This window comes from Drosophila persimilis, unplaced genomic scaffold, assembly GCF_003286085.1.
Source record: "Drosophila persimilis strain 14011-0111.01,24,50 unplaced genomic scaffold, DperRS2 tig00000000-arrow-pilon, whole genome shotgun sequence".
Lineage (NCBI taxonomy): Eukaryota > Metazoa > Arthropoda > Insecta > Diptera > Drosophilidae > Drosophila > Drosophila persimilis.
The window spans coordinates 9,536,583-9,550,866 of NW_020825288.1; the positions used below are offsets into that span (position 1 = coordinate 9,536,583).

At 45.2% G+C, this 14,284-nt stretch overlaps 1 protein-coding gene across 1 annotated transcript; it reads left to right on the forward strand.

Moving 5' to 3' along the window:
- Positions 1 to 12,920: 12,920 nt before the first annotated feature.
- LOC6587534 lies at positions 12,921 to 13,307 on the forward strand. Its single transcript, XM_002013043.2, has one exon. It carries the CDS (start codon positions 12,932 to 12,934, stop codon positions 13,220 to 13,222), a length of 291 nt encoding a protein of 96 aa, XP_002013079.1. The 5' UTR covers positions 12,921 to 12,931; the 3' UTR covers positions 13,223 to 13,307.
- The last annotated feature ends 977 nt before the right edge of the window (positions 13,308 to 14,284 follow it).

Genomic DNA, 14,284 nt, shown 5'->3' on the forward strand with positions numbered 1-14,284 from the left:
TCAAAACCCAAAATTGCAAGAGGTTAGTAGTACAAGCAGCACACTTGTTCCAATGTAGTTGTAATGCACACAGGAAGCAGCCCACCCATCCCTACACCGCCACACCCCCGCACAGGACACACACAAGCACATGCAGGACAGGACAGCCAGCAGGACGTTAGGCAACCACAGCCCTGGCCCTGGCCCTGTCCCTGTCCCCGGCCCTGCGCCTGATGCACTTGCATTTAATAACGTCCTCGTCCCAGCACTTGCCCTGGCCATATATGCCAGAGATAGTCCAGTTCGGTTGGCCTCCTCTACGTAGGACATTATCTCCAAATGCCGGCCAAATGCAAATGTCCTTTGATGCATTTGCACATGGCGCCCCACTGTGTCTCTGGGTGCGTTAGCTCCCATCCGAGGTCGTAGATTGAAATGCAGTTGCCTGCTGCCCGGCCAGTGCCTTTAATTAAAATTCTCAAATTACTAAAGGTAAATGGCTTTAGTTCCATTCGCATTGCAAGTGCTTCTAGCTATAAATTGCTGCTACGTTTTAATACATAAAATGACAGGGACTTTCTTGGCCTCTGCCTGGTCGTTGACATCCTTATGATTTATGACTGAAAGAAATTGTAAAATGTTTTCGACATAAGCGAATGTGTGGCTATAAATCTGACTTGATTCGACCATATTTGATGTGCTCTCCGGCTACGAGTATAACTTTAGTGCAAAAGCAATCGCTTTAAGCCGTGAAAGCGTTGGGTCCAAGCAAACAGCAGCAGCAGCACAGGCAAAGGGAAATGCAAAGGAGGCGCTAACTTAACATAATGAGCAGGCGCGGACCGCCATAGTCGAGGTCGGAGCTGAATCAGAAGCCAAAGCCACAGCCACATCCTCGATCCACATTCAGTAGCCACATCCACCGCCACAGAAATGCCAAACAGCTGCTGCCAAAGGCACTTGATACTGGGGCTGGTAGCTGCCGCCTCACCAAAGGGCTGACTGGGTGGGTGTGGGTGCATGCTTTATAAAGACAGAGCATAAAAAATGCAAAGAAGTGTTACAAATACAAACAGTCAGGGGAGACAGACAGCCAGCCCAGCGGACAGGCGGACAGGCGGACAGGCAGACAGCCAGACGGCCAGAGAGACATAGAGACAGCCAGACGCACAGCCAAGTGCAATTCATGTGGGACTCACTTAAATAAAGTGCTTTTGCATTGCCTGTCTGACTGGCTGGCTCTGCCTTTGGCTCACTGGCAGGATGCGGATACGAGTGCGAATGCCGGATGCTGCTATGTGGCTGACTGTCTGCAAGACCAGCTCCATGATTATTTGAATTATCACAGGTTTATCATCCCTTCCTCCACCCCTCCATTCCACAGCACAATTCATGTGCAACATGTGAGGTGTTGGATTCATGATAATTCCTTGCACCGTTCAACTATTTAACACAAAAGCCTTTGTTGCAGGCGCTTAGTCCTCGGCTAAGCATTCAATGGAATTAAATCGTTCCTCCTAGCTTTGACTTTCTTCACGCAATGGTCTTACGGGATGTTTGTTTGGGAAAGGTTCCCCTTTCTGGGGTATCTTCACGCTTGGACAGAACGCTCGTCCACCCCGAACGAAGACTTTGTAATTTGTTCCAGCTTTTTTTGTTTAGCCAAACTTTTTCCTTTATGCCAAAACCTTTTCAGTCCCCTACACAGGCTTTTGTTTTTGCTCATTCAACGTTGATCGCCTCCCTGTTACCAGTTCCCAGTTCCATGGGGGTTCTTTGGTCTTGTGTGCAGTTGTCATCGATGCTGTCGACGATGTCGTATCGGGTTGTCGTCTCAATTGCCCGGGGTATGCAGAAACCAATTCAACTGGAATCACAGCCAATTGAGTGTACGACTACATGGAAAAATTCAAATTGAAATCATTTATGAATGTATAATGAATCGGTGGAACGAGCGCGTAAGTAAATCTAACTAAATTTATATATGAGGTTAAATATCATAACTGTCACATTTTAGTTTTATTCCAACTTCAATGGAACAAAAAACTTAATGATAACATAATTTGATTAAACTTGTAAATTAAATACTATCTTATCCACCTTTTCCGTTCGTACCCCTCGTGGCCATAAATATGTCTGTTGCATGACAAACTATGCTTTTACCTTGCCCTTTAAAATCACTAATTAATTTCGGTTCAATAAACATTGTGCCCAGTAGGGATTGGTGTAGTAAATTCCTGGCACACCCCCAGTCCAGTCCACTCTCTCCCTTTGGCGTTTACATAATCAATATTATTATAATATTGCCCACAAAATCATTATCGCAACAGTGCAAGGGAAAAAATCCGTCCGGTTTAATTAAAGCGGCGCTAAATGAATAGATAGTTACGGAAACAAGGCAAAGGGAAGGGGATTGTGGTCCAATGTGGGCTGAGTAGCGCCGGAGGGAGCTGATCTGTAATCAGGTCAACAACTGCCCGGTAATTTGAAATGTGCATTAAGTCGCACGTCGGGGAATACGGATAACAAACGGAGAGCCTGCTAAGGATACGGATACACACAGAGACGCAGATACAGATATAGAAACGCTTACAGATACAGATACACAACAGATACAGATATATTTTCAATTGCAGAATGGCCGAAGAGTTGTTATTTATTTACTTTGCTCTTTGCTTTTTGCTTTTTGTTTATCGACACGACTCCGAGGAATTCAACGAGCACTGATGAATCGCCGGACGTACGTATACGAATAAAAAATTCAGGAACGGAAATGAAAATTCATGAGAATAAAAATCTAATCAGAAAAAACACGAGACAAAGGGGACACTCGCAGAGCCATCGGAAGACAAGACGCAGCAGGACGCCGAAGACGGCGAAATAGAAGCAGGAAAATAAGTTGAAAGGCACTTTTTGCGCTTGAGTGCTCTTGCAAAGAGTGTCGCATGCCACCGGAAACGGAAATTCACAGCCGGCCCAGGACTCTCTCGGGCACTGGCTACTTACCCTGCCGGACGGATGGGACTTGGACTGCCTCCTCCTAGCCAATGCTGGACACAGTCCCATGTCAATAGTCAACGCACAGAACGACAGAGCGACAGAACAACAGCAAGAGAAATACAACAGAAAAAAGTATTGTCAAAGGCAGAAATGCAAATTCTAAGAAATTGAAACGAGTCGCAATATTTTTAAAAGCAGAAACTCTTTGTGTAAAATGTACAAAGCCTCTTGCAGCAACCTTCGAATCAGAAGCATCCTCATTCAGGGAATGATTATAATTTCCTTTGGAGGGCACTCATTGGCCATGCATGCTAATAATTTGCATAAAATATGCATGTAATTACTCAGGCATTATTTGCATGTCAAATTAAAAAGAATTACTCGAGAGGGAGTCATACGCTGAAGGACAATTATGGCGTTAATTACATGACAAGGACGAGGCTAGCTGTCTCCACGCCACGCCAGGCCAGGCCAGGCCAGGACAGAATAGACCACACCATCCAGTATAATATTGACAATTTGTGCCTTCAAATCAAAGACGTTGTGCACAGTTGCATTGAAGTCCAGGCTGCGTAAGACGTGGCTCTGATTTGCATGAATTGATGTGCGGTTACCGCATTGCAGGTTGCACTTGCAGACTGCAGCTTATTAATGCACTGTTCGTTGTCAGGTTTTAATTAGTCTAATTAAACGTTCTGCTGGCAGGAGCATCAGGACACCATAGGCAAGAGGCCGGGTGCCGGAGCACAGGTGTCAATCTGCACAAATTGCGTAGACAACTGGAAAAGATTGAGTGGCAGGGCTTAATAAAGGGATGGAAATCGGTAACAATGGTTGTATTGTATATTTTCCACGATTTAAATACCGTGAAAAATATAAATTTTAGTCAGCTTTAAACTCATAAAGTTCACATAAAGTAAATCCCAATATTAGCTTTAAAAGCGGCGTGTCTTGCTATGCCTATAGTACCTTATGGCTGTGCCATTAATGATAACACCGTTTTCTTTCGCTTGCCATCAGGAAGCGCAAGGCGGGAAGCAGGATGCTGGGGCACGAAGGCAAACTGTCAATTGGCTTCAATCAAATCAGAGCATTAAAATCGCATTAATGCTGCCAGCGCAATAGCAACATCAGCAGCAATTTTATCAAATCTATGAAGATTGTCAGTCGGTCTGGCATGACGAAACTATTTTTCACACGACTAAGCAAAGCGGGCCAAGAGCGGCGCGCCCCACGCAAGTTGATGCAATGGGGCGTTAACGATAAAATGATTAGCTGCCACTGCCACCCCAGCGCGGCGCACTCGAAGCGCTCCAGGATGCAGTGTGGGTGGCAGGGCGAAGATAAGTTGTTAAGTAGTTGGGCGTTCGCATGCCCCGCGCATAGCAAAAAACAAATGAAACTTAATGAACTTTGCCAGTGGCGGGCGGGTGGTGCTTGGTGCGTGTAGGAGGTTGAAGCTGAAAGGATGGTGGCATGTGGCATGTGTCTATGTGTGCTGGGAAAACAACATTGACGCCAGCGAAATTTATCCGAACAAATGGCAGGCACTTTGCAGTGCGAGAGCGGAATCGTGGCAAGTCTGCCATCGCAGCACATAAGCTTCATCTAGTAAATTGATGCATGCACTCGACCCCGCGCGACGCAGTGCAGCGCATGGGGCACAGCACTCGTAATGGCTGCAATAACCGCAGCCGAATAAAATTCAATCTGTGAAATGCTCTCTTCGCTTGCATTTTATGCTGACAATCTGCAAACATAAGTGCTTCGAAGCAACCAGTCTGAGCATCAGCATCAGCATCGGCATCAGCCTTAGCCACAGTCACAGGCTCCGCCACAGCATCAAGTTAAAAAGCACTCAGCGAGGAGCGAGAGGCAGGAACAGAGGCGGCGTATCGTATGTAACTCCGGAAATGGCAAAAGACATGGTCCCAGCATCCAGAATGCAGCAAGCAGCATACAGCATACAGCATCCAACCATCCACCGACAGCCACCAGCAGCACCAACAACCAGCGCCATTTGCGCCCTGCACTGCATCAGCATCAGCGCATTATTGGATGATTTATTGACGTCGATATGCTTAGTTGAGCAGCATGCAGGCAGCCATTTTTAGAGTGTCTGCATGCGTGCCCCGCACACAGTCACACACACACACAGCACACTCATTCGGACACAGTTACCGACCCACACACAAACACGTAGATACACTCGTGCTCGCACACACATGACTCTACATTAGCCTCATTAGGCGGATGCATCGGCGGCACCAGCGCATACAACTACAACGACGATATCTTTCACTGTAACGTTTTTCTTTCTTTCCTTTTTTTTTTACAATGTTTTTGGATTTTTCGGCTCTGTCTCATCGTGAACATATGGGTTTAATGTTCGATTGGAACATGTCACATTAAAGATTAGGCACGCGCCTCATCCAAAATTGCATTTGCCTGCAGGGGCAGAACCATCGAACTGTGCATACAATTTTTGGCTACGCTACGGGGCGGCGATAACGCTCATATGCAAACACTAATGCCTTTGGAGGGTAATGGTAGTAATGCTGTGAAGGCGGCGCCGTTGCCAGCATAAACTAATTGCATGCGAGATAGGGAGAAGAAATTGGTTTGTCCCCTGGGGGCCCGGCCAACCGATGATCAATGAGCGGGGTAGCCGTAGTTCCCCGAGGCAGTGCAATCGATTGCTTTATGCACGTCGAATGTTTGCGTCTTGCAAAGCCATAGAAAATACATTTTCCAGATGCTCTGGCTGGCGGCGGCTGCAGGACGACAACACATACACACACATCCGCTTTCCAAATATTTGCTTCCGTCAAATCAACAAATTCATACATTTTTGATGGCATTGCAAATGGGGCTCTGTGGCCCCGCACTCCCCATGTATGTGCTGTCAGCAAATTTCATTTCTTATTGTCAATTGAGGAGTGATATGCTTTTAGCCATATGCAACAAACGGAAATGCACACTTGCGATTTTGTAGCGGATGTTGTCGCCAGAGAGGAAGTGGCTGGCTGTGGAAGGCGGCGAGAATTCGTTGCCATTATTTATGCAACATTCAATTGAGAGCAGCCTGGATTTTGCACTTCTTCGATGTACTCCGGCAACGCGTTCTATATGTATGTACATCGAATTTTTCGTTGGGTTCTAAAGCACTAATGAACAAAAGCGCATCAGCAAGTTGGCTGATGGCTATGATTGCCATTATTATTATATGACGGAACAAAAGCGTTATGCAACGAACCAATTTGCAGCTCATTGTTCGGACCAGCCTCAGAGCCAGCTTGTATAATTGCCGGGCAAATTAAATAACTCAATTTGCCTTCAGCTGGTCAATGGATTGGATTTGTGCTTTATTTAAATGCAATTCTGTTACTTCCACAAAAGCGAAACGGAAAGAGAGAGCGAAATAAGGTAATAGCAAGGACAGCGACAGGGACAGCCAGCATCAGCCCAGGAAAAATTGGAAAAAGCACTCTCGCTGATTGCGTTACTTAAGTTGGCCAGAAGAAGAAGGCCAAGTCGGCCCCGACTGACTGCAAGGGCGTCTGATTTATCACCAAGAACAAAACGTGAGATAGTTGCCGCCAGTCAGCATTGACAGAATCTATATAGAAGTACATATACTAGCCATGCACACCCATGGGTATCCATGGCCCACTGGCAAAGACAATCAAAGTTAGCACGTGTCGTAAATACGTTTATAGACGAGTAGGAGTAGGGGTACTAGTAGGAGTATCCAGCAAGAACCAGCATTTGTATGTGCATATTTATGCGAGACGCAGCACTTAAGTAGGTTCACCTTCCACCACCACCCATGCTACAGGTGAAGATGGAGTGTGCCGACAGGGTAAAGTTTAATTGAAAAATCTTTCTCAAGTGGAGCAACTGTTTCTGAAAGTTTTCTTTCTCTCGAGACCTCTGATTCAGCTGTTCATAAATACTTCTCTTCTAGTTTACCTTTAAATTTACACTCGGTGTACGTTGTAGGTATCAGGGCATATCGTATTGGTGTGAAATATACAACAGAAAGAAGAAAATTTATTTTTCTACCACTTGCACGTATGGTATGTGCAGAATCGTCTTCTATTAGAGTTTAGAGATCTACCTGATAACCTAAGTTTATACTAATTAATTATGAGCTTCGGGTATCCCATAGTCCTATTATCGATATCTTATATAAAATTAAACTTTTAAAAGAGAGAACAACCATACGATTTTGTTCTGTTTTTTTATGTTCAACACCCTGGGACATAATCCCATGCCCTGCTCTGTAGCTATGTGCTATATGTTACCCCATGATGACAGATGTTTTATTCCCACATCGCAACGATTTGTAAAACCAAACACCTTCCCACATACGGAGTGTCCTTGTGGTTGGATGAAGGTCCCGCTGCTCCTGCAGGGTGGAAGACAAATAAAATTGTTCGCTTTTCAAGATTTCATAACGCTTGAATAAACTCGAATGCCGCCATCGACATTGTCGTCTCTTTAGGAACTCGTTAGCATGGCAGGGGGTTGTGTTTTTGCGTTTGTTTTCGGCTCTTGTTAGTTCTACGGTTTGATTCATGTGCCGGCTGTTCGGTATGTGGGCTTCCGACTCGTTGTCAGTTCAAATAAAACTCCCCAAAGTTTCCCATAATGAGCCTGAAAGGTCCCAACACTTCGAGCACAAAAACGCAATTAAACTTGGGCAACCGCTGCCCAGCCAGTGAGGTAAACTTTTCACCAAATTGACAGCTAATTAATTTGCCAATGAGCTGAGAAAATTAGTCAGAGTTTGGTGCGTAGGCGAGCACCTGCCAAGCTGACTGACTTATTTGCAAATTGGCCTCTTCAGTGTCTCTGGAGGATGCGCTTTATGACAGTGACAATTGGAGCTAATTAAGCAGGATTATGCAGGAGCCAAGTTGAAAACTGTCTGGACAGCGCTCTTGAGCGCCTTGGAAAATAAATGAAATTCGTGAGTTGTTTGCTGAGCATAAATTTCAGCATTAACATGCTCATTGCTCGAAAACAGCAGCCGAACACGGACATGGACTGAGTAGGGACACAGACACGGACACGGACACGGATATGGAGAGGGATGAGGAATGAGGAATGAGGAAACGACTCGTTTTCGCAATTTACGATGCGTCGATTGTAATAAATTAGCCAAAACTTGTTACGCAAACGGAAAATGCCAATAAAAATGTGTTGGAAAAACGGAGGCTAATAAATTCTAGACCTCCCTCATCTGGCTAGTCTCAGCTTGCGAGTTTAAAGCTGAGCAAGGAGATGGAATCCAGTTACCAAAAAAACCAAACAGCAAACACCCAACTGGTTAGCCAGAATCCGAAATACCAATCAGTTTAATTAAAGAAAAAATATCCATTCAATTTTATAAGCAGCATGGGGAGAGAAAGGGAGAGGGAGAAGGAGTGGGAGTGGGCAATCACTTAACCAAGTTTTCGGGGCACACATTGCATTAGTTTTATTTGCACAGCGCTCAAAAACGCATTGCACTTCAGAAGCAAATCAATTGAATTGGCGCAATGTTGCCAGCCAGCCAACTTTGACTGCAGAAGCAGGATAAAGGTGCAGTAGGAGCAGAATAAGGATCTCATTGTTGCACAAAACTTTAAAAAAACTTTCGAGTGCCCATCCAACTTTACTCCACTCCGTCTCTCTCGCATCCCATTCAGTTGACTTTGAGTGGCTTTTGGTGTCTTTAATCTACTTCAGCCAGTCAGAGAGTCAGCCAGTCAGTCTGTGAGTCTGCGAGTCTGTGAGTCGCCGTTGGCGTAGACATAATCATTTTGCATATTCAAGTTCTGGCTCAGTTAATAGGGGAAACTTACGAGCACGAGCAGGGGTACGAGTATGAGCCACAGTTTACTTTGCCATCAGTTTTACATTGCAGCTTGAATCAGAGTTACTCGTTGCACTACGTTTATTTGCATTTGAAATGCACTTCTGCCGGCTCTCAATTTATTTAACATTTAATGATATTTCTGTTCGCCAGCACTTAACTTCTGATAAGCCATAAAAGTTCTGTCGCCGACAGCCCATAGGAGTACACTTCCTAATCTTCGTCTTTCGAGAGCTTTTCAAAATGCATTGATTTCATATTTTTTTGCATTAAGATGTCTTTCCGTACTTATCTAATGGTGCCCGGACTAATGTGCAGAATTTTAAATTTACTCTTAGCAGTTTGGGGAAATGTTCAATTTAGTTTTCCCTGTCAGTCCGTATCGACCCAAATAAGTACATACTCGTTTATTAAAAGCCTCACTTCGGGGCTTTTTGAATAAATGTCAGCTTTCGAGATTGTCAAAGCACCTTTCTGTGCGACTTAAGTTTCAATTCATGAAACTAAATCAATCGTAAGGTATTAATTCAAATTGAATATTCAGCAGAGGATTATGAAGCACTCTCACGAACAGTAACAATGCATTCAAGCTGGAATCTAGTTTGACCTAATAAGAAAAGATAGCATGTAATATGTAAGCATTAATTTCTGCTCTCTGCATATCCGGCAAATCGCTGTTGAAAGGTTGAACAAATCACGCATACGCAACGATGGCCATCAGCCATGTTGGGGACTCGTAATTAAATGTCGTAACGCATAACAATATCAGCTTTCAATACACTCCCTCGTGCACACGGACAAATTGGGTTTTTATTCGGTCCAGTACTAAGAGAATAGCAGTAAGAGTACGTGAACAATAGCAGAAACTGCAGCTGGCAGCAAGTAAATATTTATGAAATTTTCCCAACAAACAAAATCTAACTAAGGCAAATAAATGCCTGGAGGCATAACCGTATTATAAAGTGCAATCGGAGCCTTTACGCACACACACGCCATGAATAGAACGGGGGTGGGGTTGGAGAAAGATACGGATAGAGGAAGACACGTGCTGCCCCAGAGGACAATGTGACCGATATGCAAAAGTTCCGACCACAGCAACGACAAAGTTGAACCGAAGGATGTGATGACATTGTCCTTAGACAGTTACCTGTGATATTTTGTGAAATGCCCAAGGAAAACAGAGACCCGGCCTGCGACAGCTCCAATATTCAGTGGCGATTGGGTTGGAAAGGACCGGAGCTGGGCAAGAGAGAGGGTCGGCTCGAATCATCTGCACATACTCGTATAAACAGGATTATGTGTCTCGGGGGGGTTATGTAAGTAAGCTTCCGTTGTAAATTGATTTTGTAGCAAGCCGGACACACTGTGGGAAAATGAAAAGGATTTTATCCACTTATTGTTGCATGGGGCGGCCAGCACGGCCCGGCCACTACCTGAAACTGAAACTACAAGTCTCCGACCGGACCGATTCGTTTGCGCAAAAGCTGAATATCAGACGAGTATGCTGCTCCATAGCTGGACCTTAGTTGACTCGAGGGAAACTGCTGCGGAAAAGTGCCTCGATTGAAGGATATACTTATTTGGGAGAATGCGAAAATATTTTTAATTTTGGCATAGCTCTGATTTGATTGTGTCTGAGTCTGTGGCCAATCGGAACCGAGGGCAAGCGTTTGAGGATTCCATGCTTTCCCTGTGCATTTTCCTTCTTTCCTTTTTTTGGTACATTCTGCGGACCTTAGACAATTTTTCGATTTGTTCGTTTGACATCTGCTAGATGGCTGAAAGACGGGTTGTCTCCATTTCTCTGTATCTCGGTCTTCCTCCATCTCCATCTGTACCCTTCGGTCTGAGTCGCTGTCTATGCTTTTGATATTGATGTCCTTTGAAGTGTTTTCAATTAGTTTGCATTTCGCTTGTCGCTGTGCCTTCCCAGCCATCCTGTGCTTTATTTCTGTGTAGTCGAGGACAGCCGGCTGGGGACATATTAATAAAAGAACGAATACTAAAGGAATGCTCTGCTGGCATGTCCTGTGCCCCACCAGATGACCGTCTGTTCAATTAGCAGTCTACTCTGGCTAAGTCGTGTCCGCCCGGGACTTGTCAGCTTTGCCTTTGCCCCAAATGAGTTTCAAAGGCAAAAGGGGAGGAAGCTGCAGCTTCAGCAACTAAAGGACCCTGCCAGGACATGTGTCCCCAATTGGCGCTCAGTCGGATTAGCTGCTTTCTGCCATCTCGATCTCCCTTGCGCCTGCCTGGCTGCCCGCCTGCATCCTTCTCCATGTATATTTCGCATACGAAAACTGTGAACAGGTGGCAGGTGACAAACATTTACGTAACCTGCTCTTCTTTTCGCCTTTCAGAGGGCCATAAATATTTGCGCTGGTTAATTCAGTGAGCATCTGTGTCGGGGTGATCTTTGCCATTGTTGCTGCATAAATTTAGTGAGTCGTGAATGGGCTCTGACCTCTCTCGAGGCCCGCTCTCCTCTCCACTCGGCCATCAACATAATTTACTTGGACTTCCGCTTTGGCTCACTCTCCACCACTATACATATTTTATGCCTTTTATCATAATTTATGCGTTGATACTGCAAATGCATAAAATTAAATTCAATTCGAACGCACACACAGGCTCCACCCCCCTCCCCAACCTCTTTCTATTGCATCTATTGTGTTTGCCGGACACACAGACTGCTCAATGCATTCAAATTTGATTTAATGTAATGCCCACTCCGGTCACGCCCCTTTTACTGACCCTAGTCGGGCTGGACTGGACGGCACTGTACCATTTTTAGCTTAGTGCAAATGACGGCACACAATTTACATAAATTGCGTTTAATGTATGTACGCTGGATATGGAGTTGGATATGAATATTCCGGTCAGAAACGGCAGTGCGAAATGAGCTCGTACGTGGCTGATTGGATAATTGCCGGTAATCAGCACCAAACGGTTATCCAACCGATACGAAACTCTGCCAGTTCGAATACAATAAATAAAATGTAGCTAATACATATTTTAAAATGAGATAAATTACATTTATATGGTATCTGCATGAATAACTCTAATGATATTTTGTTCGGAAATGACTGTAAAATGTTGAACTTGACTTCGTATTATGGTAGTATGGTAAGAGTCACTTGAATACAACAATTTTTAAAGTATCCTTTGGTCGCTCTCATACCATATATATATCTTTTAATGTCTTTATATCCCAACAAAAACGGAATTATTTAATTAAGTAGCGAGCATCTCTCCCTATTTCGCTTCTAGTTCTATTATCCCTCCCTTTGGCCGTCATTCCTCTGCTGCCCATTTTATTGAATTCGTTCGTGCAATAAAAATTTATTTGCAGCTTCCCCCACGCCTTGACTTACCAATCCAATCCTGCTCGGTCCACGTAGACTGGACGGATGACTATAAAAAACTTGCAGAATGAGAAAAAGGAAATCGTGGAATGAGGATGAAAGCTGATGATTTTATCACAGCCAGCAGTTTTTCAGCTTGATCTGTGGCAATGGTCTTTTATTCAATTTGCGCGCCTCATTCAAATTGTTTGCAATGGAAAAGAAAGAATGAAAGAAACGGAAAAGTTTTGACCGCCTTTTGAACTTTTTGGCCTGGCAGCCGATGTGTTATTGAGTCGGTAAATCGCCAGGCAGTAGCCGGTAGCCAGTAGCCAGTAAAACCCCAACAGCCAGCTGCTTTAATTTTAATTTAAACGGAGTCGATAAATGTGGACCCAAAAAAGCTGAGCAAAGCACACAGCGAGGCGCCACGGGGCGCATAAAGAGCGGCATTAATTTGACAGGCAACGTCTGGATGCAGGCATGTGTGCGAGGGCGAAAGGGGTGAGAAACTGTTGCTCTGGGGCACAAAAAAAAGAAAAAAATCTCATGAGTAACTTAACGCTTCGTGTGGCACCAGCGTGTGGGAAGCAAGTGATTTCTGATTCCCCAAAGATGGCCACAGGCTCAAGTCGAGAAGATGGCTTTGCCAGCGAAATTTGATATTGAAAAGCGCTTATGGATTTTCCTTTCAGTTGACAGCACAAAATTTACGTTTATTTTATCAGAATCACACAATTCCGGCATGGCTCTCATCTACTACGATCGCAGCATCAATAGTCCCCTCGAACTCATCCTAGCTGGGCTCCGGGAGAGTTCCCAGGCCACCTCCTTGCAGGAACTGGGTGCCTTTGTTGCCACCAAGACCAGCTTTCCCGCCGAAGTCTGCTACAAGATCATACGAGAGGCCCTCAAGGAGGGCATGGCATGCAAGACCATAGGACAAGTGGGCGAGCTCTACTACGCCGTGCCGCCCAAGCCTCGCCGGCTCCCGGCACGGTCCAAACCAAAGCCGGCGGCGGACTGCGATAATTAATTCATAATGCGCAGAGTATCCGCTCAAGTGGGCCAGAAGTGCAGAGCAAACACTTTATTAAAATTAAAATTTATCTAAATTGCGACAGCCAGCTATTCTCTCCGCAAAGTACTTAAACAACTTCGTCGGGTTTGTCGGGCTGTCTGACAATGACGAAAGGGTGGCTTCCACAAAGACTGAGACTGCATCCCTCTTGTGTTACTCACTCCTTGGGTCTGCCTGCCAGTCAGCAGCGTCTTGTGTATTTCAAACGTCAGTCTTGCCGTTGAGGCGCGTGGAAATTGAAAGCTCCACTTTCTTTGTCTCAGCCAGGTGCAAAACTCCCAGAGATGCATGCGCCCATCGGGAAGCCAGGGCGCGATCTTTACATTTTCAATGTGTCACTTTGATTTATTATTTTCGACAGTCCTCCCCACAGACACCCACTTGCCGTGCGCTTAGGGAGCACACTCTGCCCCACTGGAGTCATGGGAGCATAAGCATCCGCAGCCGCATCTCCAACCACATCCGTGTGTAACTGTGTGCGGTTGGCCAGGGAGGACGCAACTCGTGCACAATTTTTCATTTCCTTTGAATTTTTTACACGCCCCTGCCACTTTCCGTTCTTATCTCATTTATTTATTTTACAATTAGACAAAGTGAAGTGCACTTCCAGAGAGCCGGAGAGAACAGCTGCAGTTGCCCTGGCCGGGGTTGCAATAGCACAGCACAGCACAACCATCTGCATGTCCGCGTCCATGTCCATGTCCTGGGATGGCAGCACGCCAGCAAGACTGCTCGGATGGAATGGCCTGGCCTTGTGGCTGCTTTAAATCAAAAGCTTATGGTTGAAAATGCTTAAAATTAACATTAAGGCCTAAGTATGCCATTGGCATGGGCATAGGCTCAGGCGCACAGATACGAGATACTTTCCTGGCGAGGTTGAGCAGGCAGGAAAGCAATAATCATAAAAGTAGCCCGCATGCTCGGTCGCCCTGCCTCTGCTTCGGCTCCCCAATTTCACCCACCTTTGGCTCAAAGTTTTCACATCGACAGAGAATGTTGCGCCGCCAAAAACGAAAC